This window comes from Dendrobates tinctorius, unplaced genomic scaffold (genome assembly GCF_039654945.1).
Source record: "Dendrobates tinctorius isolate UK_male_01 unplaced genomic scaffold, ASM3965494v1 ptg000029l, whole genome shotgun sequence".
NCBI lineage: Eukaryota > Metazoa > Chordata > Amphibia > Anura > Dendrobatidae > Dendrobates > Dendrobates tinctorius.
Window position 1 is genome coordinate 8,907,578 of NW_027361697.1, and position 27,263 is coordinate 8,934,840.

At 43.2% G+C, this 27,263-nt stretch overlaps 1 protein-coding gene across 1 annotated transcript in view; it reads left to right on the forward strand.

Moving 5' to 3' along the window:
* Positions 1–3,839: 3,839 nt before the first annotated feature.
* Positions 3,840–27,263, forward strand: part of LOC141085795 (ADAMTS-like protein 2) — a 90,971-nt gene continuing 67,547 nt past the window's right edge. Inside the window, exons 1-2 of the mRNA XM_073571363.1 lie at positions 3,840–3,981; positions 14,024–14,148. Of these exons, the coding sequence (XP_073427464.1) occupies positions 3,898–3,981; positions 14,024–14,148 (209 nt within the window). The 5' untranslated portion in view covers positions 3,840–3,897. The remainder of the gene's footprint in view (positions 3,982–14,023; positions 14,149–27,263) is intronic.

The following is a 27,263-nucleotide window of genomic DNA, read 5'->3' on the forward strand; positions in this document are numbered from 1 at the left end:
TACCTATGCGACTATGTAGCTCACAATAAAACCAGGACAAGAAATAAGTTACATTTTGCAAGATTAAAACAAGGCACTTTTCCTTATTTACTTATTTAAACTTATGAATCATTAGATATTTGTAAATAGAATTGTGAAGTCCTCTCATATGTGAAATGAACATAAATAGAACCCTGAACAGTGGATGTAATACAAGGAAATGAAAAGTCAGGATGATTTCACATCTTCTCTTCTAATATATCTACAGTTGCAATCAAAATTATTCAAACCCGGTTGCAAATTAGGATTAATAGCAAAATGTACAATTTTTCTGCTGTTTACAATAAAGCAGAAAAGAACAATATAAAGCTCAACACAACTAATATAACGAGGGGTTTCTCCAAATTCAAATCGAATTGACACTTTTTCACTACCGCAGTCACAGAATAATTCACCGCATTTACTGACAAGTGTCTTTAGTACTTAGTAAATCACCTCTGGCTGTTATAACCTGCTGCAGGTGACGTGTGATCCATAGCCAGACACCAGCTTCTGGCAAGTGTGGCTGAGGAATCTTAGCCCATTCCTCATGGACAACGGACTCACATTCACTAGTATTCTTGCAGGGCCGGACTGGTCATCTGGCAATTCTGGCAAAAACCAGAAGGGTCATTCTGGTTGTGTGCTGCCTTGTCTGCTACGTTGTGAACTGAATCGGTGTTCTGTTCTGAAGACACCTATACTGTTAACAGTTGAGACGGAGCACGAAATCGCTGACTCCGTCACTTACCCCAGTAGGCCAGGGGTAGCATTAGAAATATTGATCGTGTAGTAAATCTTCCTTTCCTCCATCCAGGGTAGTATTAGTAATATATCCCATCTGGTGTTTGGAGACGGGGACAACATGGGCCTGTGCGACTGCGAATGTCAGGGGTGAATTTCAGTCCATACCTGTATTCTTGGGTTTGCCTGCTGCAACTGTGGCGCCCCTGAGGCTCAGTCGCCACAGAGGTACTGCACCTCCTCTGGAGGTGTGGTGCCCCACCATCCAGGTAAGGTGGAGACTCATGACCACGCTCCAACACCTGCACCCCACACCACAAAGTAGTGTAGCAAAGCACCTTCGGCGGCTCCCTGCTTGGAGTATAGCAAAGCACCCATTGGTGGCTCCCTGCTTGGAACACGAAACGTGCTGGGAGGTGGGTGGAGTTAGATTACATTTCTAGGAGCGGGAAGAGTTTAGGTTAGTCAGTAGTTGGTTGGAGAGAGAAGAAGATCCCTAGAGAGAGGGATAGATGGATGGAAGTGCTGCAGCAGACCCCAGTGATTTGGGTCTGCTGGCACGGGAAAGAGAGAAAGAGAGAGCAACATAGACTGAAAGCTTGACTCTCCATAGAAAGAAAGGATTAGTACGGAACGTGAGGAGTAAAAGAGAACAGAGGACGTGGGTGAGAAGAGAACCCTTCCTAGAAGTTCTAAGCGCAAGGTCGGAGTCCGGTCCCCGAGGTTGTACGGATACTAATGGTCCTGCAGCAGCCACCGGAGGAAAAGAAGTAGTGACCACTTTATTCCCACACCAGACTTGGGGGCACAACAACAACTGGATAGTGAGCCGGGACTTAGTAGCAAGGAGTCCCTGAAGCAGGCTACAGCTGTCTGCCATACAAGTAGAGTTCATAGGAACATCTGACAGGAGGAACTCCAGTGTAACTCAGTACTGGGAGTACTTCATCTAAAGGCGCTATAAAAGGAGACGTTCAGAAAGGCAAAAGTTGGCGGAGTGTTGTAAAGTAGTATTCCATCTGGCCTGGAGGTTGACTGAGTCCCTGACCCGGAGGACATGGCACGGAAGCGGGCACCTGTTTGTACAACAGACTGTGAGTAAAGCTTTGGAACTACATGTCCTGGTGTCCTCCACTTATTCCAGCGTTAACCTGCCCGGCACCGCTACATCCCCTGCGCCTGACACTACACCACCTAAGTTTCATTATATCTACTCTGCCCTGGGACAACAGCCCTGCCTGTGGAGGGCTATACCATCACTGCTGCACCACACCATCTGTCCTAGAGGATTTGTCTGCAGCGTCGGCCTAACATCTACATTGCCGAACACCACAGGTGGCGTCACGACTTATTCATTCACACTGAACATTTACAATGGGCGCCCAGGGCCACGGGCCGGGTCACAGCTACCGTGACAACTACCATTAAGATCCACCGGGCCCGGTACCTAGTACCCCACAGCCCTGGGTGTGAGGGTGTCCCACAACCGCCTTCTTCAAATCTCATAAAAGATTTTCAACGGGGTTCCACAGGAAAGAATCCGCAAAGTTCCAAAGCCGTGTTACACCAGCCGTCACCTGTCTCTCAAAGCAAGGATCACAGTTAAATTTCCGATCACTTCTGTTAACTCCTTAAATACCGCCTGCAATCTTTGACAGTGGCAGATAAGGGGGGGAGCCATTCCGTATGCCCCTCTGTTTCCTGTGACGCGATTGCTGGGAGCTGATGGGCTACCATGGCAGATGGGAGAATAATTAAGGCCCCTGTGCCTGCCATGTCATACTCCTGTGAAGCCCACCTATATACTGCAATACTCCTGTATTTATCTGTATTTATTTATTGTACTGACTGATACAGCGCCGTTATTTCCGCATCGCTTTACAGACATCATCTTGTTTTGCATTACATATAGTTTAGGGTCTAAACCTAAGTAAAAAAAAAAGAAAACGATATAGTAAAAAAAGGAATAATCCCACTAATTCTTTTCCCTCATTAAAAAAATCCATAAAGGAAATAAAAATATTTAGGTTAATCACGTGCATAAAATCCAACCTATCAAAAATATGAAATGATTTACAATATTATTATTTATTGTTATAGCGCCATTTATTCCATGGCTCTTTACATGTAAGGAGGGGTATACATAATAAAAACAAGTACAGTAATATATGGTAAATGCCATAAAGCAAAGAAAAAAAATGCTAGAATTTCCATGCAATAAAAAGTGATGAAACATCGGATTTACCCCAAAATGATAGGAAGGAAAACATCAGCTCACTGTGCAAAAGGCAGATTGGTGGAAAAATAAAAAAGTTACAGGTCTTGAACTGGCAAAACAAACCATTTTTTTTTTTTTTAATCTTTAAAATGAAAATAAATAAATAAATAAATAAATAAATAAATCGGGCCATTTTTCTGCCAGCAGACACCAATAGGAGGGTTCATTGCACACAGATGTATACAGTAATACTCCGTAATATAAATATATTTTGGATCATTTATAAGAGCTTTATCCAGGAAAGTGCTAAAATAAAAAAACTTTCCCAGAACAGCTGGACCCGCAGTGGTGATGTATGGTCTGTCCTTCAGTCACGTGACCACTGCAGCCAGTCACTGGCAGTCATGTTTGCATGTATGGCGTATGACTGTCCAGGACAGTGATTAGCTGCAGCGGTCCCTTGAATAGTGCATGGTATGGGACTTCATCACTGCAGGTCCATTGGCTACCATGGGAGTACTAGACCCGCTGCTGCGCCATTCACATAGGGGACTATGGCACCCCCGTTCTCGGGACAGCTGGAGGGCTTCTCTGCGGTACAAGCATCCATGATACACCCGGATAGAGGCAACAACCAGAGCTCCCCAGAAAAACATCTCCCTCCCAGAATAAAGGAGTCATTACTGTATGATGTACAGCATGCGTGACCCCGGGGTGAGCCCCTATCTCTGCCCCCTCCCCTGACCCCTGTCTTCTTCCCCCTGTCCCTCCTGTGCCCCTCACCCCTCCCCCTGTCCCGGCTCGGAGCTCCCCCAGCCGCACACAGCTCAGAGCCTGTAATTACTTGGCCATGCGGGGAGGGAGCGGGCAGCCCCAGCCGGTGCCGAGGCTTTTCCTGCCGCAGCTGCCGTCCAGGGATGTGTGCACCGCGCCGCCGCCCCCCCGGGCTCATCCTGCTGCTCATCCTGCTGTGCCGGAGCCCCGGAGCCTCCGCCTCTAAGGTAACATCAGCCTCCTACAGTGCCGGCCCCGGGAGCTGGGACCCGGCACCGAGGAGGGAGAGACCCCGCTCCTGCTGCCCGGCAATGGGGGCACAAGAAGGCACCTGGCGGTGTCCAGGACGTGACAGCAGGGGGTGACTGTATCCCACCGCATCCATGGCCGCAGGGGCTGTGTGTGCAGGAAGGGGCAACTGCACCGCTACATGTCTGCCAGTCATCAGCTATTATCTATCTATCTATCTATCTATCTATCTATCTATCTATCTATCATCTATCTATGAATCTAGCATCTATATTTATCTATCAATCATCTATATATCTATTATCTATCATCTATTATCTATCTATCTATCATCTATCTATTTATCAATCATCTATCTATCTATTATCTATCATCTATCTATCAATCATCTATATATCTATTATCTATCTATTATCTATCATCTATTATCTATCTATATATCAATCATCTATATATCTATTATCTACCTATCTATTATCTATCTATCTATCTATCTATCATCTATCTATTTATCAATCATCTATATATCTATTATCTATCTATCTATCTATCTATTTATCAATTATCTATCTATCTATTTATTTATTAATCATCTATCTATCTATCTATCTATCTATCCCATATCTATCTATCTATCTATCTATCTATCTATCTATCTATCTATCTATCTATCTATCTATCACACTATGTTGACACCTGTCTGATTTATTCCCACATGTATTTTCTAGAGACTCTGCCTTTAGTTATCTGAGGGTAGTGTTGGGGTTTCTATGGTGGATGTCCAGATTTATCCGCTGCTGGTCCTCCACTCCAGGGCTAACCATATTGTCACAACATATGCCATGATGAACTGGTTCACCAAACACTCACATAGTCACAATGATACCCCGAGAATTTTACTGCTCAGTGTCCCAACGTATTCAATAAATGAGTAATGTCAGTAATATTTTATTTCTTTGTCTTTTTTGTAAATATTATATCCACAGTAAAAATATTGTTCACAGCATTAGATAGAGAATAAGAACGGCTGCTTTTTACATTACTGTGATAGAAGATGACAGTTGGTTTTTCTAAGATTCTATGTAGAAGGGAGGAGTTCCGCCTCTAGCTCCTCCCTTCTCCTTTCTCTCCTCTTCATAGAATCTTACCAGCACCAACTGCCATCTCCTATCTCAGTAATGTCACCACCTGCCTTCACTGAATACTGATTTTACCTAGGAATTGAGAATTTTGAAAATAAATAATCCAGGAGGAGAAAGAAGTAGATTTTTTTGTTAAGACATATTACAAAGTTACTTATTTTCTTTCATGTACGCTATTGATTTATAAAATAGAAATGATCTCTTTAAAGAGTAACCATCATTAATTTTCATTTCACAAATCAGTAGAACACCAGAAAATAAGAAAGTTTGTAATATATATTACTCTTATCCAATACTTTCTCCTCCTGGACTGATCTTTCATTCTTCATTCACAGGTAAAATCTTTCTTCAGTGAACACAGATTTTACAGAGATGACAGTTGGTGCTCATAAAGTTCCATGAAGAACAGTAACTGTGTCTCCCTCTAGCTCCTCCCTCCCCATAGAATATTATAAGCTCCAACTGTCACCTCCTATCTCACTAATGTCAAAATGTGATTTCACCGGACACAAATTTTACCCTTGAATTAAGCATGAAAGAATTAATCAGGATAAAAAAAAAAGCACATTTGACTGATAAGATATGTTTTAGAGAGTCATATGTTTTTGTGTACTATTGATTCATGAAAAAAATAAATAAAAGGAGGATTAGTCTTTAGGAGGTGTGCCCCTTTTAATGAATTTAGTGCATTTTTTAGCAGTGATTTGTCACCGCAAGAAATATTCTAGTTAGGGACCGGTGGACATTTTCTTGTAATTTACACCATTGTTTTGGCTATTTTGGCTAAAATCCGCCCTCTTTTTATAAAGTGGGCAAACCTGTCTAGGGCTGGAGGATAAATGACAAAAGTGGCAAAATGTTGCTCAATTATGAGTTGAGGCAAAATTTTAGGACATTTCGAGCAATTTTACACCAGAAAATTGGCCAAAACTGCTCGATGAATCGGGGACTAGTTTGCACACAGCTGATTACTGCATTGCGTGGTTTTTGGATCGCTGTATCGTCGATCACTAGGGCCACTCTTTAGCCTTTCCGTGTGAAATCTATGAAAATAAGTAGCATTTTTTTTCAGAAGATGAATGTCCATTCAGAGATTTTCCAGCGCGTGTGAATGGGGTTGAAGAAAGCTATTCACTTAACTAGGATACATACTGCCGTCTTATTTTGAAGCGGAAATGAAATCTGAGGTGTGAACAGGGCCTTATAGCATCACCAAAGTCAATGGCTTTTCTGGTTTAGTACTGCTCTAATCTTTGAGCTTCCATAGATTCCATGAGTCAAAATCTTTGCTAATATCAATTAGTTGTTTGTAGTAATAATTTAGTAGAACTTCATAACTATAGAAGTGGTTTACATATGACTCCAGATAATTCCCGGACCCTAGTTCTGAACACCACAATGGCTAAAGGGAATCTGTCAGCAGAATTTTGCTATGTAATCCGAGGGCAGCACGAGGTAGGGTCCGAGACAATAAATTCAATGATGTGTCACTTATTAGGCTGTGTGCTATTCTTTCAATACAATAACTGTTTTAAGGGGGATGTCCACTACTAGGACAACTCCTTCTTGTTCTAAGTGTTTGGCCCCCATAAAATATTAAAGCTTATACTCACCTCCCGTGCCGGCGCCGTTTCTGCTGTGTCGGCACTCGTGGTCTTGCAGTTGCTGTGACACGTGACCCCGGCGACCAGTCAGTCAGCGCTGGTGTCACTGTCCCCGCCTTTTGGCGGATTGAACATGAAGAGGAAGACCGGGCTGCAGCTGAACTCTGACTTCCTGTTCATGTTCAAATTGACAGAAGGCGGGGCCAGGGACGCCAGCTCTGATTGGGCGCCGGGGTCACGTGTCACAACAACCGCAAGACCGCGAGTGCCGACACCACAGGAGTGGCACCGGCACGGGAGGTGAGTATAAGCTTTTCTATTTTATCGGGGCCAGGCGTGGGGTAAAAGAAGGGGTTCACCAAGTAGTGGATGACTTCTTTAAGAGCAGAAGATAAAGTGTTTTTTAGCCCTGCCGGACTAACTGCCTCCTGGTCCAAACACGCCCTCACCACTGACTAGCAGGTAAATGTCACAGAAAGCTGTGGTGTGGTCACAGTCAGAGTTCTGAGCTCTGCTAGATCTACAGCAGAGAAAATTCTGAGGGTCGTGCACACGCTGCGGAATGCTCTGCGGATTTGTCCGCGTGGATTTTGTAAAATCCGCAGGTAAATCTGCAGGTCAAAAGACCTGCGGTTTATCTGCGGATTAGCCTGCGGTTTTGCCCTGCGGTTTATCACCTCTACAATGGAGGAGATGGTAAACCGCAGCGGAATCCGCAGAAAGAATTGACATGTCAATTCTTTCTGCGGATTTGAAACCGCAGCAAAATCCGCGCAGAAAAATCTGCACCGTCTGCACTGCGGTTTCCATTTCCCATAGGATATTATGGTACTGTGGATCCGCAGCAGAATCCGCAGCGTGTGCACACACCCTGATTGTATCACAACTGCTTCACCAAGTAATATAAGTGATACATCGCTGGAATCAGGGTCTCTTAAAAAATATGACATTTAGGACTATAAAAAAAATTGTTTAGAGTTTCATCCAGAAAACTTGGCCAATTTTTTTTCTCAATTGTACAATCCGGTTTTTTTTTTTACATTAGCAGCTATTAATCATTTACAGTTCCCTATGTTACAGAATTCGAATGTATCCGTAAAAATCGGATGTTATATTATGGCTCCGCGGGACATCCGATTTTGTAAATGTTGACATTCGAGTTTGCTCTGATTTTCAGAAGGGAGAAGGCGGAGAAACTTTTATTTTCTTTCCACGTCCTAGAAAAACTGAAGGCTCATTGATTTTCTGCAGATTTTGTGCAGATTTCTATAATTGAAGAGGTGTAAAAACGCTGCGGATTCCGCACAAAGAATTGACATGCTGCGGATTCAAAACCGCAGCAAATCTGCGTGGAAAAATCTGCAGCATGTGCACAGCGTTTTTCATTTTACATAGATTTTAATGGTACTGTACACCGCAGGAGAATCTGCTGCGGATCTGCTGGGCCAAATCCGCTACGGATCCGCAGCAAAGTCCGCAACGTGTGCACATACCCGTATTGTCACTCTGAATAGACAATTAAAATTGAGGCACAGTGTATGTACGACCTTCTGCTCCATTTAAACTCATTTAGGCTGGGTTCACATTATGTTTGGCAGTCCGTTAGACGGACTGCGTTACACCGTGGTCTAACACGGTGTAACACAGTCTGTTAACGCTGCCATTCAGCCCCATTGGCGGGCGCATCGCGACGCATGCCGTAAAGCGGCACACGTTCATGATGTGCCGTCATTCACTGATGGAGCCTCGGACGCAGGCTGCAGCGTCTGAGGCTCCGTCACCGCTAGCACAGATGAATCGCGTTATGCTGTACCATTAAAGCAGCCCCGTCAACGATATGTGTTGAACGGGCTGCTTAACGTAATCTGAACCCAGACTACGAATAAAACATCGGGCATATTGGAATTCAACATGCCTGATCCTATTTCTCCCTGACATCTGCCGAATTTTCATTATATGGTTGGCTATATACATATAGCCGACCATATATTTTCTTTGCTTCCCATCGAAGCCTATAGAGAAAAAAAACACACAGTTTTTGGGGGAGTTCTCATGAAATCACATCCACTGTGCTTAGATGGGTAAATACAGAATATTTTCTGCACAAAAAACTGCGTTATATACTGTATGCTACGTGTGAACAGGGTATTGGAAAGTTTCAGAATAAGATGCACATAATGCAGTCACATTAAAGTTTCGGTGCCATTAGACGCACTGTTCATGGCATGCAGAGGATACAACGCTCTGTTACGGATTTTGCGCTATGGCCGAAGATCTTCAATCTTGTCCTCTGTTGTACTATATTGGCTCTCTTCTTCAATATTTTGTGTTTTTTTTTCTTAAATTGATTTTTTTAAATTATTTTTTTGGGGGGGCTTTTCTTTATTATGCACGAATTACCCTTAACCCCTCACTGGATGATCACACTTCACCTGTTTCTTGCCCAGAAGTAAAGGGGTTCTATCCTGAAATGACAACACAAAATCCCTTCGGTGCAGTATGCACTTCTATTCCACAGAAACCATGTAAATTACATTCATTAAATAAGAGAAAATGACTCACTTGGCCGGGGGGGCAGCAAGGTTTTAGATTCTGCACTTTTGAGCCACGCGATATTCATTCTTATATGTTGTGCAAAATCATGATGGAATTTGCAAATTCAGTGGTTTGTGAATTGTGAGACCTCAGGTTACCCTTGGCATAGAAGTCACATGACTTTTTTTTTTTTGCAGACCCCTCGCATTCTCCCCCTCTTTGATTTCAGCTACTTTGCACTGAAGATGCATACATTAACTCTTTCTCATTTTTTAACATGAAATATTTCACTTTTCTTCATTATTTTAGAAGGATCACCCATAATCCAGCTGTGGCATCGGTGCTTCATCTGTCGGCATTTACTAAGCATCTTTTTCAGTTTTTTTCTCATCCCCCCATTTATCACTTCACACCATCTTCTTAATCCTTTCCTTCTGCTCTTGCCCTTCCAGCACTCCAGGGGTGGAACCTCTAACTCTGCTGGCGTCCCTTTTAAGTAGGAGATCAAACGTTTTTGCTAGAGGAGAGGTTTACAGCTTCTAACACCACCAGGCCTGGGGGTAGTGGAGGAAGAGAAGAGGGAGAGAGGGAGAAGACAGATGACCTACACTTAGAGAGCTTTTTTTCCTTACCTCTAAAACAAATCTTAATATTATGTTCTTTCTGGGAATCCTGTGTTTTATTCGTCTCTCAGCCCCCTATAATTGTTTTCTAAATTCTTGGCATGTCTTATGGATGTCTCAGTTCCTTCCCACCATGAAAGCAGCAGAAGAAAAGAGCTAGAGGTTGGGTTGGGTTCTTTGTGATGGTCTCCATCCAAGAGCTGTAACAATGGCTTGTCACAGTCCCTACTTGGATTATGAAGTTACTTTCTGATCTCAAACTAAAAAGCATCATTGAACGTTTTCAATAGGTCAGGCTTGATGAATAAATTGATGGGGGAATTCACGTAGGAGTCTATCTCAAATGGCTTTAAGTTTAGAGCCGCAAATTAAAGATGGTGCCATTGACATTCTTTCTTCTTAGATGCGTTAATGTCTGGAGGAAAACTGGAACCTTCGACTGTTTCAATCAAGATTTGACCCTTGTCTACGCCAGCCGTTCACATTGGTTTTATCGTTGGATAACAGTCAATAGCTGTTCTGCATAATCCATATGGCATGGAGGGCAAATAGAAGAACCAAAGGGACCCAATATGGTCGCACCTATAACATACATGTATAGATTATGGATTAGGTTCTTCAATGGTGCCCCAACTTTGTATTTTGTATTGCAACCCATGCATTGCAGCATGTTATTGTTTATAAGATGGTACTGGGGTCTCTTAGTGTTATGGGCCCCAGTATACAGTAGCTACATAGGATAAGTCTATTCCTTGTGCGGAATGAACATGTAACTTCAAGTTTTTTAACTAGGAAGTCTAAGGGTGAACGTTTCTCCTGGCGGAGACAAGCTGTTGTTCGTAGGGGTTGTGCAGCACAGTTCTCTTGTGCCCAATGGGGAGTCACTGCTGCACATCAATTAATAGGACAACCATCTGGCAGCTATCAGGTAGCCTGCATTTGTTGTATTAATTAAAATAGGTCTTTCCACAATCGTTGTGGAGCATCATTCTCTTGCCTCTGATGGGTTGTCAATGCTAAACATCAGGTGGGACATTTTACTGGGACAACTATCTGGCGCTCCTCAGATATCGTGTATGTGCCTCATTACAAGTAGTTTGGAGATAGCGGGTGACCTGCATTGCTGTTGTGGAGTCAGGCAAAAGTCTTGGTACTGCAGGAGAACCAGAGGAGAACCTAAAGAACAAGCTGGAATACGTCGAAACGCGTAGAGAATAAACTGCACTACTAATAGTTTTGCCTGATTCTGACTCTTTGATCGGATACACCCCAGCCGTGCAGGTCATCCCCTATCTCTGAACTACCTGCATTACCAAGTCGGACATACCAACAAGTGGAGCTGCAGCAGCTGGAACCATGTTTGATATTATTTACAGTAAGTGTTGTGTCTCACACAACCCCACTCTGTGAGCGGAACCGCCTTTTATCAACACCTTAATCTGGATAAAGCTCTGTTTGTTTGTTCCATGAGCCAATTCCTTATGGGTCTTATTAATGACGATTGGATATGTGTATGATACCTTGGCATCACATGGTTGCCTCTGCAAGTGTTGCTCCTGGCATGTTGCGGTGACTCTCCGACCGAAGCCAATGTCTGGTCAGGTGGAAGAGAGAGCTGCTGCAAAAACCCATTAAGACGTTTGACAGCAGCTTCACTCTCTCTCACTATTGGAATATACTATACAGGTTTGTGCAAAGTTTTACTAAACTTCATTGTGAAATAATGGGTGGAACATATTAAAATTGAAGACAAAACGTGTCCAGCCCTTTTTTTTCAATGATTTGCCCATATACAGTTAGGTCCATATATATTTGGACAGAGACAACATTTTTCTAATTTTGGTTCTAGACATTACCACAATGAATTTTAAACAAAACAATTCAGATGCAGTTGAAGTTCAGACTTTCAGCTTTCATTTGAAGGTATCCACATTAAAATTGGATGAAGGGTTTAGGAGTTTCAGCTCATTAACATGTGCCACCCAGTTTTTAAAGGGACCAAAAGTAATTTGGACAATTGACTCCAAGGCTATTTCATGGACAGGTGTGGGCAATCCCTTTGTTATGTCATTCTCAATTAAGCAGATAAAAGGCCTGGAGTTGATTTGAGGTGTGGTGCTTGCATTTGGAAGGTTTTGCTGTGAAGGAAACATGCGGTCAAAGGAGCTCCCCATGCAGGTGAAACAAGCCATCCTTAAGCTACAAAAAAAAAAAAAAAACATCCGAGAAATTGCTACAACATTAGGAGTGGCAAAATCTACAGTTTGTTACATCCTGAGAAAGAAAGAAAGCACTGGTGAACTCATCAATGCAAAAAGACCTGGGCACCCACGGAAGACAACAGTGGTGGATGATCGCAGAATAGTCTCCATGGTGAAGAGAAACCCCTTCACAACAGCCAACCAAGTGAACAACACTCTCCAGGAGGTAGGCGTATCAATATCCAAATCTACCATAAAGAGAAGACTGCATGAAAGTAAATACAGAGGGTTCACTGCACGGTGCAAGCCACTCATAAGCATCAAGAATCAAAAGGCTAGACTGGACTTTGCTAAAAAACATCTAAAAAAGCCAGCACAGTTCTGGAAGAACATTCTTTGGAAAGATGAAACCAAGATCAACCTCTACCAGAATGATGGAAAGAGAAAAGTATGACGAAGGCGTGGTACAGGTCATGATCCAAAGCATACCACATCATCTGTAAAACACGGCGGAGGCAGTGTGATGGCTTGGGCATGCATGGCTGCCAGTGGCACTGGGTCTCTAGTGTTTATTGATGATGTGACACAGGACAGAAGCAGCCGAATGAATTCTGAGCTATTCAGAGCCTTACTGTGTGCTCAGATCCAGCCAAATGCAGCCAAACTGATTGATCGTCGTTTCATACTACAGATGGACAATGACCCAAAACATAAAGCCAAAGCAACCCAGGAGTTTATTAAAGCAGAGAAGTGGAATATTCTTGAATGGCCAAGTCAGTCACCTGATCTCAACCCAATTGAGCATGCATTTCACTTGTTAAAGACTAAACTTCAGACAGAAAGGCCCACAAACAAACAGCAACTGAAAACCACCGCAGTGAAGGCCTGGCAGAGCATCAAAAAGGAGGAAACACAGCGTCTGGTGATGTCCATGATTTCAAGACTTCAGGCAGTCATTGCCAACAAAGGGTTTTCAACCAAGTACTAGAAATGAACATTTTATTTACAATTATTTAATCTGTCCAATTACTTTTGGTCCCTTTAAAATCAGGGTGGCACATGTTAAGGAGCTGAAACTCCTAAAACCCTTTATCCAATTTTAATGTGGATACCCTCAAATGAAAGCTGAAAGTCTGAACTTCAACTGCATCTGAATTGTTTTGTTTAAAATTCATTGTGGTAATGTCTAGAACCAAAAGTAGAAAAATGCTGTCTCTGTCCAAATATATATGGACCTAACTGTATATTGGCTGACATTTTGAAAATGTGTATGGAGTGACATCGCCTTATGTGTTCCTAGTATTAATTAATTTTTGTATGGGACTTCTGTTATTTTCCTGTAGGAAATGCTGACTTTTAGAAAGGTCAGGTGATGAAGCGGGAAGTCCCGTTGGGGGCTCAACTCCCCTGCATCACTGTGGCACTATATTCTGCTGAAGGATTGTATTCTGCTGACAGATTTGAAAGGACTTTGGTATTTTCACCACTGTCTTGTGTTTATACAGGATGGCTACAGTCTAATAATAAGAATATACTAGCTGCATTTTGCAGTTCTGGAATATTAAAAAGTGTGTTACTTTGTATTCTTTTCATTACTTTTGTATAGTAAAATACCACAGAAATGTACAGATTGAGCTACATCCTAATCAGGTAACTGCTGAATAAGCGGAATTAGATCTACTGCAAATTAGGAGTGTTCTTTTAAAAGATGAAGACTATAAAAATAAATATATTTCACAATTACATCAAAGCATTACAAGGTTTGTATCAGATGTTTATGGTCTTTCCTTTAGTGTTTGGATTTGATCTATCACACTTTTCATTATAAATTACGTTACTTAATAGTAACAAACAATTAGTAATTTTGTAGCCTAGCGGAGCTGTTCTCTTTGCTGACGTTTTCTGGTCTTGTCAGGACAGCAGTGAGGTGTGGGATGAAGATGTGACCGAATGGTGGGGAGAATGGAGTTCGTGGTCCACGTGCTCGCGAACCTGTGGAGGTGGAGTAATGTCTCGAGAAAGGCACTGCTTACGTCAGCGGTAGGTGATCTTACATTAGTACTGTAGTTATATTTACAATGCTGCCTCTATATTATAGAATTTGGTTCCTATTTTAATAATGAATGTTTTTGTTCTTTCTCTTAAAGAGAACCTGTCATCAGGATTTTGCTAAAATAACTACAGACAGTGTGAGGTTGGCGCTGTTACACTGATTAAAATGATACCTGAGTTGGAGAAATCCGTCTTGTGGTTCTTGTTTAATCTGTGATTGAAGTTTTGAGTTAATGATATGTATGTTCTTGTTTCGGGGCGGCCCGGGGGTGGGACTTTTTTGGTGCTCTAGCTTCATCGTCATCATTCTGGGCTTAAATGGCAGGTCACTGAACCTGAAAATTGTCTTGAACAAAATGGCACCGGTGGCGCATACGCAGTAGCATCTATCTGCAAGCGATGCTTTCAATCTCCTCATGCACTGCCCACTGTGTACTGAAGACCAGTGCAGGAGCGCTCACAAAAAGTGGATATCTTTGCTGCGTACTGTATGCGCTGCATTCTTAGATTCAGCTGCAATGATATCCTCTTCTCGTTTGTGCTCCCGCACTGGTTCTCGGTGCACAGTGGGTGGCACATGCGCAGATTGAGAGTATCGCTTACTGATAGATGCTACTGCGCATGCTCCGGCACCGTTTTGCTTGAGACAATTTTATTTTTTTTCAAGACCACAATATTAACTGGGCAGGCGCCATATTTAAAGTAGGAGGCTGGTCGCTGAGGGTTCAGAGACCTGTTATTTAAGCTCATAATGATGAGACTAAAACAACCAAAAAAAGACCCGCCCACAGTCCCGCCGCAATGCACGAGCATATCATTAACGCAAAATTCTAACATAGAATCAGTATAACAGCGCAGAACTGATAATGCCTGTAATTAGCAAAATCCTGATGACATGTTCTCTGTAACTCTCAGAGTTCATGAGCTATTCCTTTATAAATTCGGAAAATATTCATTATTCACGACTGTTAAAATGGAATATTTGTTCAGTTCCTGGAAATGGAAGATAAATTTCTAAGGCATGCCACTTATTAGTGCAGGCAAACATTGAGCACCCATGAAAGGGGTTTTCCAGCCAAATAAATATATACATAAATGAGTTTTAGGCCTTCTTCACATGTATGTTTTTTAAGGACTGCAAATAGGGACACACGCATACCCTCTGTATTCAATGGTGGTGCGCACATGTCAGATTTTTCACATGGCACCATGTGTCCATCTGAGAGCCGCACAGGCATGTCCTTTTCTTTTAATGTGCCACGGTACATATCGCATTAATGACATCTGTGTAGCAGTATCATTAGCACTATTTCCATGCACCGGGTGTTGAATGCAGCTGTCATCACTGTCGCCTGGTCTCCATACGATAAGTGCGACCAGGCGACAATGCTGAGAGTTGGAGTCAGTACCCTCTGTGTGTGTACAGTGCATCTTAACCCCTTCACCCCCAAGGGTGGTTTGCACGTTCATGACCGGGCCAATTTTTACAATTCTGACCACTGTACCTTTATGAGGTCATAACTCTGGAACGCTTCTATGGATCCCGGTGATTCTGACATTGTTTTCTCATGACATATTGTACTTCATGTTAGTGGTAAAATTTCATTCAAATAACTTGCGTTTATTTGTCAAAAAAGCGGAAATTTGGCAAAATTCGCAATTTTCCAACTTTGAATTTTTATGCCCTTAAATCACAGAGATACGGCACACAAAAAACTTGATAACTAACATTTCCCACATGTTTACTTTACATCAGCACAATTTTGGAACCAAAATTTTTTTTTGTTAGGAAGTTATAAGGGTTAAAAGTTGACCAGCGATTTCTCATTTTTACAACACCATTTTATTTTTAGGACCACATCACATTTGAAGCCACTTTGAGGGGTCTATATGATAGAAAATACCCAAAAGTGACACCATTCTAAAATCTGCACCCCTTAAGGTGCTCAAAACCACATTCAAGAAGTTTATTAACCCTTTAGGTGCGTCACAGGAATTTTTTTGAATATTTTAAAAAAAATGAACATCTAACTTTTTTTCACAAAAAAAATACTTCAGGTTCAATTTTTTTTATTTTACCAAGGGTAACAGGAGAAATTGGACTGCAAAAGTTATTGTGCAATTTGTCCTGAGTACACTGATACCTGATTTGTGGGGGGGAACGACTGTTTCGGCGCATGGCAGAGCTCAGAATGGAAGGAGCGCCGTTTGACTTTTTCAATGCAAAATTGGCTGGAATTCAGATCGGACGCCATGTCACGTTTGGAGAGTCCCTGATGTACCTAAACAGTGGAAACCCCCTACAAGTGACCCCATTTTGGAAACTAGACCCCCCAAGGAACTTATCTAGATATGTAGTGAGAACTTTGAACCCACAAGGGCTTTACAGAAGTTTATAACGTACAGCGGTACAATTAAAAAATCATATTTTTTTCACAAAAATGATCTTTTCACCCCAATTTTTATTTTCCCAAGGGTAACAGGACCCTAAAAGTTATTGTGCAATTTGTCCTGAGTAGGCTGATACCCCACATGTGGGGGTAAACCACTATTTGGGCGCATGGCAGAGCTCGGAAGGGAAGCAGCGCCATTTGACTTTTTTGGCTGGAATTGAGATCGGACATCATGTCGCGATTGGAAAACCCCTGATGTACCAAAACAGTGGAAACCCCCCACAAATGACACCATTTTGGAAACTAGACCCCCTAAGGAACGTATCTAGATGTGTGGTTGGAACTTTGAACCCCCAAGGGCTTCACAGAAGTTTATAACATAAAGCCGTACAATTAAAAAATCATATTTTTTCCACAAAAATGATCTTTTCACCCTCAATTCTTATTTTTCCAAGGGTAACAGCACCCTAAAAGTTATTGTGCAATTTGTCCTGAGTACGCTGATACCCCACATGTGGGGGTAAACCACTATTTGGGCGCATGGCAGAGCTCGGAAGGGAAGCAGCGCCATTTGACGTTTTTGGCTGGAATTGAGATCGGACACCATGTCGCGATTGGAAAACCCCTGATGTACCTAAACAGTGGAAACCCCCCACAAATGACACCATTTTGGAAACTAGACCCCCTAAGGAACTTATCTAGATGTGTGGTGAGAACTTTGAACCCCCAAGGGCTTCACAGAAGTTTATAACATAAAGCCGTACAATTAAAAAATCATATTTTTTCCACAAAAATGATCTTTTCACCCTCAATTCTTATTTTTCCAAGGGTAACAGCACCCTAAAAGTTATTGTGCAATTTGTCCTGAGTACGCTGATACCCCACATGTGGGGGTAAACCACAATTTGGGCGCATGGCAGAGCTCGGAAGGGAAGCAGCGCCATTTGACGTTTTTGGCTGGAATTGAGATCGGACACCATGTCGCGATTGGAAAACCCCTGATGTACCTAAACAGTGGAAACCCCCCACAAATGACACCATTTTGGAAACTAGACCCCCCAAGGAACTTATCTAGATGTGTAGTGAGCACTTTGAACCCCCCAGTGCTTCACAGAAGTTTATAACGCCCGGGCGTGAAAATAAAAAATTCGTATTTTTTCCACAAACATGATCTTTTAGTCACCATTTTTTTATTTTCCCAAGGGTAACAGGAGAAATTGCACCCCAAAAGTTGTTGTCCAATTTGTCCTGAGTATGCTGATACCCCATATGTGGGAGAAAACTACTGTATGGGAACACGTCGGGGATCGGAAGGGAAGTAGTGACGTTTTGGAATGCAGACATTGATGGAATGGTCTGCGGGTGTCATGTTGCCTTTGGAGAGCCCCTAATGTACCTAAACAGTGGAAACTCCCCACAAATGACCCCATTTTGAAAACTAGACCCCCTAAGGAACTTATCTAGATGTGAGGTGAGCACTTTGAACCCCCAAGGGCTTCACAGAAGTTTATAATGCCAGGGCATGAAAATAAAAAAATCGTATTTTTTCCACAAACATGATCAATTATTCCCCAATTTTTTTATTTTCCCAAGGGTAACAGGAGAAATTGAACCCCAAAAGTTGTTGTCCAATTTGTCCTGAGTAAGCTGACACCCCATATGTGGGAGAAAACTACTGTATGGACACACGTCAGGGCTCGGAAGGGAAGTAGTGACGTTTTGGAATGCAGACATTGATGGAATGGTCTGCGGGTGTCATGTTGCCTTTGGAGAGCCCCTAATGTACCTAAACAGTGGAAACTCCCCACAAATGACCCCATTTTGAAAACTAGACCCCCTAATGAACTTATCTAGATGTGAGGTGAGCACTTTGAACCCCCAAGGGCTTCACAGAAGTTTATAATGCCAGGGCATGAAAATAAAAAAATCGTATTTTTTCCACAAACATGATCAATTAGTCCCCAATTTTTTCATTTTCCCAAGGGTAACAGGAGAAATTGGACTGCAAAAGTTGTTGTCCAATTTGTCCTGAGTACGCTGACACCCCATATGTGGGAGAAAACTACTGTATGGACACACGTCGGGGCTCGGAAGGGAAGCAGTGCCATTTTGGAATGCAGACTTTGATGGAATGGTCTGCGGGTGTCATGTGCGTTTGGAGAGCCCCTGATGTACCTAAACTATTGAAACTCCCAACAGGTGACCCCATTTTGGACACTAGACCCCCCCACGGAACTTATCTAGATGTGTGGTGAGCACTTTGAACCCCCAAGTGCTTCACAGAAGTTTATAACGCTCGGACGTGAAAATAAAAAAATCATTTTTTTCCACAAAAATGATATTTTTGCCCCCAATTTTTTATTTTCCTAAGGGTAACAGGAGAAATTGGACCCCAAAAATTGTTTTGCAATTTGTCCTGAGTAGGCTGATACCCTACATGTGGGGGTAAAACACTGTTTGGGCGCATGGCAGAGCTTGGAAGGGAAGGAGCACCATATGACTTTTTCAACTCAGAATTGGCTGGAATTGAGATCAGACGCCATGTTGCATTTGGAGAGCCCCTGATGTGCCCAAACAGTGGAAACCCCCAATTCTAACTCCAACCCGAACCCCAACACACCCCTAACCCTAATCTCAGCCCTAACCCAAGCCCTAACCCTAGCCCTAACCCTAGCCCTAACCCTAGCCCTAACCCTAGCCCTAATGGAAAAATGGAAATAAATACATATTTTTAATTTTATTATTTTTCCCTAACTAAGGGGGTGATAACGGGGGGTTTGATTTACTATTTATGGCGGTTTTTATTTTTGGCAGCTGTCGCACGCTAAAAGACGCTTTTTATTGTAAAAATAGTTTTTGCATCACCACATATTGAGAGCTATAATTTTTCCGTATTTTGACCCACCGAGTCATGTTAGGTCTTATTTTTTGCGGGACGAGTTGACGTTTTTATTGGTACCATTTTCGGGCACGTGACATTTTTTGATCGCTTTTTATTCCGATTTTTGGGACGCAGAATGAACAAAAACCAGCGTTTCATGAATTTCTTTTGGGGGAGTGCGTTTACACCGTTCCGCGTGCGGTAAAATTGATAAAGCGGTTTTATTCTTCGGGTCAGTACGGTTACAGCGATACCTCATTTAGGTCGTTTTTTTATGTTTTGTCAGTTTTATGCAATGAAAACTATTTTATATAAAAAATAATTATTTTTGCATCGCTTTATTCTGCGAGCTATAACTTTTTTATTTTTTCGCTGATGATCCTCTGTGGCGGCTCGTTTTTTGCGGGACAAGATGACGTTTTCAGCGGTACCATGGATATTTATATGCGTCTTTTTGATCGCGCGTTATTGTATTTTTTGTTTGGCGGTATGATAATAAATCATTATTTTTTGCTTCGTTTTTTATTTTTATTTTTTAAGGGGTTCGCTAAAGGGGTTAACTAATGGGACAGTTTTATAGGGCGGGTCGTTACGGACGCGGCGATACCTAATATGTGTACTTTTATTGTTTTGGGTTTTTTTTATTTTCAGAAAATGAATTTATTGGGGAATATTTTTTTTTTTTTACTAATTTATTTGGCGATTTTTTTTTAAATTATTTTTACACTTTTTTTTTATTTTTTTTTTACTTTATTACATAGTCCCAGGTGGGACATCACTGTCCTGTGACAGATCGCTGATCTGTCACATCACAGATCACTGTGACAGATCAGCAATCTGTCACAGGCAGTGCACAAGGCTTCCACATGCCTGCGCTTTGCAGGCACTGAGGAAGCCAGCTTCCTCCAGGCCCCCGAAGGCCCCCGTCGCCATCTTGGATTCGGGGGCCTGAAGGAAAGGAGCCCCCCGCAGCAGCGCTGCACATTGCGCTGCCGTGGGGGGCTCAGGGAAGCACGGAGGGAGCCCCCTCCCTGCCGATGCTTCCCTTTAACTCCCGGTACACCGCGATCATGTTTGATTGCGGTGTGCAAGGGGTTAACGTGTCGGGGGCGGTCCGTGACCGCCCCTGACACATAGTGCCGGGTGTCAGCTGTGATAATCAGCTGACACCCGGCCGCGATCAGCGGCGCTCACCACGTGGGCGCCGCTGATCGCGCTAGAGGTACTATCCCGTCCATGGGCATAGGGGCCCGGGTCCCATGGACGGGATAGTACGTCTGATGTCAGGAAGGGGTTAAATAAATAATAATACAAAAATAGCGTGGGGTTCCCCCTGTAATTTTCATAACCAGCTGAAGGAAAGCCGACAGCTGGGGGCTGATGGTCATATTCTGGGAAGGGTCCAATTGCCATAAATGTTTCCAGGCTATTAATATCTGCTCACAACTGTTTGCTTAGCCTTTACTGATTATTATAGTGGAGATCCCCCTCAAAAAAATGAGTTGGGCTCCACCCTAAATGTACTAACCAGCAAAGGCTAAGCAAGGTAGCTGCGGTGTGATATTAATAGCCTAGGAAAGGGCTATGGATATTGGCCTCTCCCTGACTAAGAACATCAACCGTCAGCTGCCCCAGAAATGATGCATCCAAAAAGATGCACCAGTTCTGGTGCTTAGCACTGCTCCTCCCAGTTGCCCATGTGCGGTGCAAGTGGGATAATAACTGTTGGGTTGATGTCAGCTGTTTTATAACCGCTGACATCAAGCCCATTGGTTAGTATTGGAGCGGTGTCTATAAGACACCCCCATTACTAACCCTATAGTCAAATATAATAAAGTTACAGACCAAGTAAGTCCTTTAATTGATATAAATACACAATGTCCTTTATTTGAAATAAAAACTTCTCACCCTCTTTTACCTATTTCATCAGTGATGCAATCTCTCAACAAATCAGCCGGAACACACTAAGCTGAGTATAAGGGTACCGTTACCCCTAGCGATGCACCAGCGATCCCGACTAGGGATATGACGCGGTCAGGATCGCTGGTGCATCGCTAGGTGGTCGCTAGTGAGCTGCCACACAGGCAGATCTCACCAGCGACATAGCGGTGGTCGGGGATCGCTACTTACCTGTCAGACGCGGCGATCCTGCGTCCTCCCGCCCGGCTCCACGCATCACTCGTCGGCGCCACAGGAAGCCCAGCAGGAAGCGCCCGACGAGGAATGGTCCAGGAGCTTCTCGCGCGATCAGCGATAACCAGCGGGGGAGCCGGTCGGAGGCAAGTATCACATGCAGTGATATCGCTAGCAATATTGCTGCAACGTCACAAAATCGGTGACTTTACAGCGATATTGCAAGCGATATCGCAGTGTGTAACGGGGGCTTAAGACGTGCTGCCTGTGAAAGGCAGTAACTTTAATGACATTACTGCAGGTCACATGCAGCTGCATTCTCACACACAGCTCAGTGTGTTCATACAAAGCTCTTGTCATATTTCGAGACAGGAAATTGTCAGGACCTGGTATGGAGTAACTATGGGACCCTTGTTCTAACTTGAACTACATTGTTAAGCTTACTATGTAAAGCTCATTTAAGTATATTTTATTGAGGCAGGAAAACCACCGTATTTTTTTTGCTGGCTTCACCATTAAGGTCTGCTAGGCTTTGGTCATTTATGTAAAGATGGACATGCTTGTAGATTTTAGAAAGTTGTCAGAAACCCTTCTTCTAATTATAAATCTTTTCATATTGATTCCTCCATGTGCACGACTCTGAAAAGTTTTAGGCAGATATGGAAATTGTCTCTTCAGAGAGGGGAAGAAGACTAGAACTGTAGTGCCACCTATTTGAAGTAGCGATCCTAAAAGTTAATGTTGACCCTTTAATGAACCTGTCACATGACCTGGGATAAAATCCAAACCAGAATCTCAATATGCAGACACTGTGTTTTGGGGTATTGCCCCTCGTCAGTGCAAAGTGTGAGATCTGGTTTGGCTGTGTGAGAGGCGTCTGACTGATATCCAAGAAGTATCATTTTTCCTTGCTAAGCATGCCGAGCTGAGGAGACTTAAAGCCGCAATGCTCCTCTGGGAAATATGCAAATTGTTTCTTCAGAGAGGATGAGGACTAGACAATTTGCATTTTTCCCAGAGGAGCATTGCAGCTTTAAGTCTCCTCATCTCGGCATACTTAGCATGTCAATCTCCGCAAGGAAAAACAATACTTCTTGGATATCAGGCAGATATGTAAAAATTGCTGCAAATGACAAATGCTTTAAAAATAGAAGTGTTAATTGTTTATTTTTTATAAATCAACAAAATGCAAAGTGAATGAACAAAAGAGAAATCAATATTTGGTGTGTTCGCCCTTTGCCTTCAAAACAGCATCAAATCCTCTAGGAACTCTTGCACAAAGGTTTTGAAGGAACTCGGCAAGGAATTTGTTTCTGACATCTTGGCTAACTGACCATAGATCTTCTGTGGACGTCCCTTGTGCAAATCCTTTTGTTCCTTTATGTACAGTTGTGGCCAAAAGTATTGACACCCCTGCAATTCTGTCAGATAATACTCAGTTTCTTCCTGAAAATGATTGCAAACACAAATTCTTTGGTATTATTATCTTCATTTAATTTGTCTTAAATGAAAAACACAAAAAGAATTGTCCTAAAGCCAATTTGGATATAATTCCACACCAAACATAACAAAGAGGGTGGACAAAAGTATTGGCACTGTTTGAAAAATCATGTGATGCTTCTCTAATTTGTGTAATTAACAGCACCTGTATCTTACCTGTGGCACCTAACAGGTGTTGGCAATAACTAAATCACACTTGCAGCCAGTTGACATGGATTAAAGTTGACTCAACCTCTGTCCTGTGTCCTTGTGTGTACCACATTGAGCATGGAGAAAAGAAAGAAGACCAAAGAACTGTCTGAGGACTTGAGAAACCAAATTGTGAGGAAGCATGAGCAATCTCAAGGCTACAAGTCCATCTCCAAAGACCTGAATGTTCCTGTGTCTACCGTGTGCAGTGTCATCAAGAAGTTTAAAGCTCATGGCACTGTGGCTAACCTCCCTAGATGTGGACGGAAAAGAAAAATTGACAAGAGATTCCAACGCAAGATTGTGCGGATGTTGGATAAAGAACCTCGACTAACATCCAAACAAGTTCAAGCTGCCCTGCAGTCTGAGGGTACAACAGTGTCAACCCGTACTATCCGTCGGTGTCTGAATGAAAAGGGACTGTATGGTAGGAGACCCAGGAAGACCCCACTTCTTACCCTGAGACATAAAAAAGCCAGGCTGGAGTTTGCAAAAACTTACCTGAAAAAGCCTAAAATGTTTTGGAAGAATGTTTTCTGGTCAGATGAGACAAAAGTAGAGCTTTTTGGGCAAAGGCATCAACATAGAGTTTACAACAGAAAAAAAAGAGGCATTCAAAGAAAAGAACACGGTCCCTACAGTCAAACATGGCGGAGGTTCCCTGATGTTTTGGGGTTGCTTTGCTGCCTCTGGCACTGGACTGCTTGACCGTGTGCATGGCATTATGAAGTCTGAAGACTGCCAACAATTTTGCAGCATAATGTAGGGCCCAGTGTGAGAAAGCTGGGACTCCCTCAGAGGTCATGGGTCTTCCAGCAGGACAATGACCCAAAACACACTTCAAAAAGCACTAGAAATGGTTTGAGAGAAAGCACTGGAGACTTCTAAGGTGGCCAGCAATGAGTCCAGACCTGAATCCCATAGAACACCTGTAGAGAGATCTAAAAATGGCAGTTTGGAGAAGGCACAGTTATTTTTGCTAAAGGTTGTGCAACCAAGTATTAGGCTGAAGGTGCCAATACTTTTGTCTAGCCCATTTTTGGTGTTTTGTGTGAAATGATCAATGTTTTGCTTTTTGCTTCATTCTCTTTTGTGTTTTTTCATTTAAGGCAAATTAAATGAAGATAATAATACCAAAGAACTTGTGTTTGCAATCATTTTCAGGAAGAAACTGAGTATTATCTGACAGAATTGCAGGGGTGTCAATACTTTTGGCCACAACTGTAGTCCAAGACAGACTCAATGATGTTGAGATCAGGGCCCAGTGGGGGCCATATCATCACTTGCAGGATTTATGCTTCTTCTTTATGCTGATGATAGTTCTTAACGATATTGGTTGTATGTTTGGGGTCGTCCTGCAGAATATATTTTGAGCAAATCAGACACCTCCCTGATGGTATGACTTGATGACTAAGATTTTGCTTGTATTTATCAGCATTGAGGGCAGTAGTAATCCTGGCTAAATTCCCAACTAAATTTCAGCCCCCAACTTGCAAGGACCCTCCACCATGTTTCACTGTTGTCTGCAGCCACTTTTTTAATTGTACCTGTGGCGCCCCTAAGGATTCAGTTGCCACAGAGGTACTGCATCTCCTCCTGAGGTGTGATACCCCACCATCCAGGTGAGTTGGAGGCTCCTGACCACGCTCCAACATTCGCATCCCACACAACATGGTAGTTCAGCAAAGTCATATTGCGGCTCCCTGCTTGGAGTGTAGCAGAGCACCTTTGGTGGCTCCCTGTTTGGAACACGAAACGTGCTGGGAGGTGGGTGGAGTTTAGAATACATAAAGAGCGGGAAGGTTTAGGTTTTCAGTCAGTCAGTCGGTCAGTCAGTCAGTCAGTGGGAGAGAGAGAGTCACTCGGAGAGGAGTGAGGATCCATGGAAGAGGGATGGAGGAAGGAGTGCTGCAGCTGCCTCAGTGATCTGAGCCAGCTGGCACAGGAAAGGAAAGAAGGAGAAAGACATTGGACTGAAACCTGATCTTCTATGAGAGAGAGGGATTAGTACGGAACGAAGGAGTAAAAGGGAACAGAGAGGAGGTGGGTTAGAGGAGAACCCTTCCTAGAAGTTCTAAGCGCAAGGCCGGGGCCCGGTCCCCATGGTTGTATGGACACTGAAGGTCCTGCAGCAGACAGCGGTGCAGTAGTGGGCTGTAAATGCACTACTCCCATCTAAGACTTGGGGGCACAACAGCAACGTGAATAGTGAGCCGGGACTCAGGAGAGAGGAGTCCCCGAAGCAGGCTACAGCTGTCTGCCGTACAAGTAGAGTTCTTGGGAACATCTGTCAGGAAGCACTCCAGTGTAACTCTGTACTAGGAGTACTTCACACTTAAAGGCGCTATAAGAGGAGACGTTCAGAAAGGCACATGTTGGCGGAGTGTTGGAAGGGAGCATTCCATATGATCTGGAGGTTGACTGAGTCCCTGACCCGGAGGACACAGCACGGAGGCAGGCATCTGTGTGTGCTACAGACTGTGAGTAAAGCTTTGGAACTGCACGCCCTGGTGTCCTCCAATTATTCCTGCGCCAACACACCCTGTACCACTACATCTGGGTATCAGCTTGTACACCGCCTGCACCTCTCCTCTGCCCCTACATCTACATTGCCCTGGGGCTACAGCTCCACCTGTGGGGAGCTTCACCATCTTGGCTGCAACACACCACCAGCCCCAGAGGATCTGCATGCAGCGTCTGTCCAACATCTCACTTGCCGAACACCACAGGTGGCGTCACGATCTATTCCATTAACTACAAACCACCATTCAACACCCCTGATTACTTGGGCGCCCAGGGCCACGGACTGGGTCACCGCTGCAGTGACACATCCCCCTGACACCGGCCCGGTACCGAGTACCCCGCGGCCCTGGGAGGGCGACCCATACCACTCTCCAGCCCTTGGACAAAAAAAAATGCTTTTTGTTTCAGCCAAATATTTCACATTTTAACTTATCTTTCCAGAGCACCTGTTTCCATTCTTCCACACCCCAATTTGTACATAGTTGAGTTACTTGGCCTTCTTTCCTTCTCGACGATCTGGCTTTTTGGATGCAATTCTTCCAAGAAGACCACTTCTGGGTAGACTACTCCTAACAGTAGATGGGTGTAGCTGTTTGCTGCCTGTTCTGAGCTGATGGCACTGCTGTAAGTCTTCTGATTTCGAATACAAATAAGCATGGCGTGTCTTTCATCTGCTGCACTATGTTTTTTTGGCCAACTACTGCCATCATTGCTCATATCTTGGTGCTTCTTCAAAAGAGCTTGAATATTACATTTTGAAACCTCAGTCTTTGATATCTTTACCTAGGAAAGACCTTTCTGATGCCATACAACTACCTTGCGTCTTGTTGCTTTTCTTAGTCTTACCATGTTAATTGACCTGTGCATTAAACTGTCTTCCACAACCTCACTTTTGTAGCAGGGTTTGGCTATTTTTCATCCAGTTTTAAGCCTCACACAACTTTTAAATTGCTTATGTTTCAGTTGTTGACTATGTTTCAGCCCACATATGAAAGTGATGATCAATATCACCTGTTTTTAAACTGTGGACAGTGACAAATATCCAAAAAGAGAAAAAATGTCTAAGTGTAGTAAAATGTTATCAGTTAAGAATGCGAGCATCTGTAAGAAACTGCTCACCTGATGCGGTTGTGCAAATTAGAGGTACAACTACCGCTTGAAGTATAGATAATATTGCAAAAGACTGTCGCGGACCTGGTAGGGTGGGATTGGACCCTTGGGCAGGAGTATCCCACAGCCTGGATGCCAGAAAGGAGATCCCGGGAATGGCGCTTTCTTTGCCACCAAGCGAGATCAAGGTGCAGGAACTTCAGATTCTGAATCTGAAGTTCCTTTCTGGCAACATAAACAGTGGAGTAACAAGAGTCCGTTGTCCCCGATACATAATTTGGATTTGTCCCTCCTCCAGAGTGTTAGCCATATGTACGGACAATTGTAAGATTTTACATCCTATAAAGACATACAGTATGTGTTGTTGCCTCCCA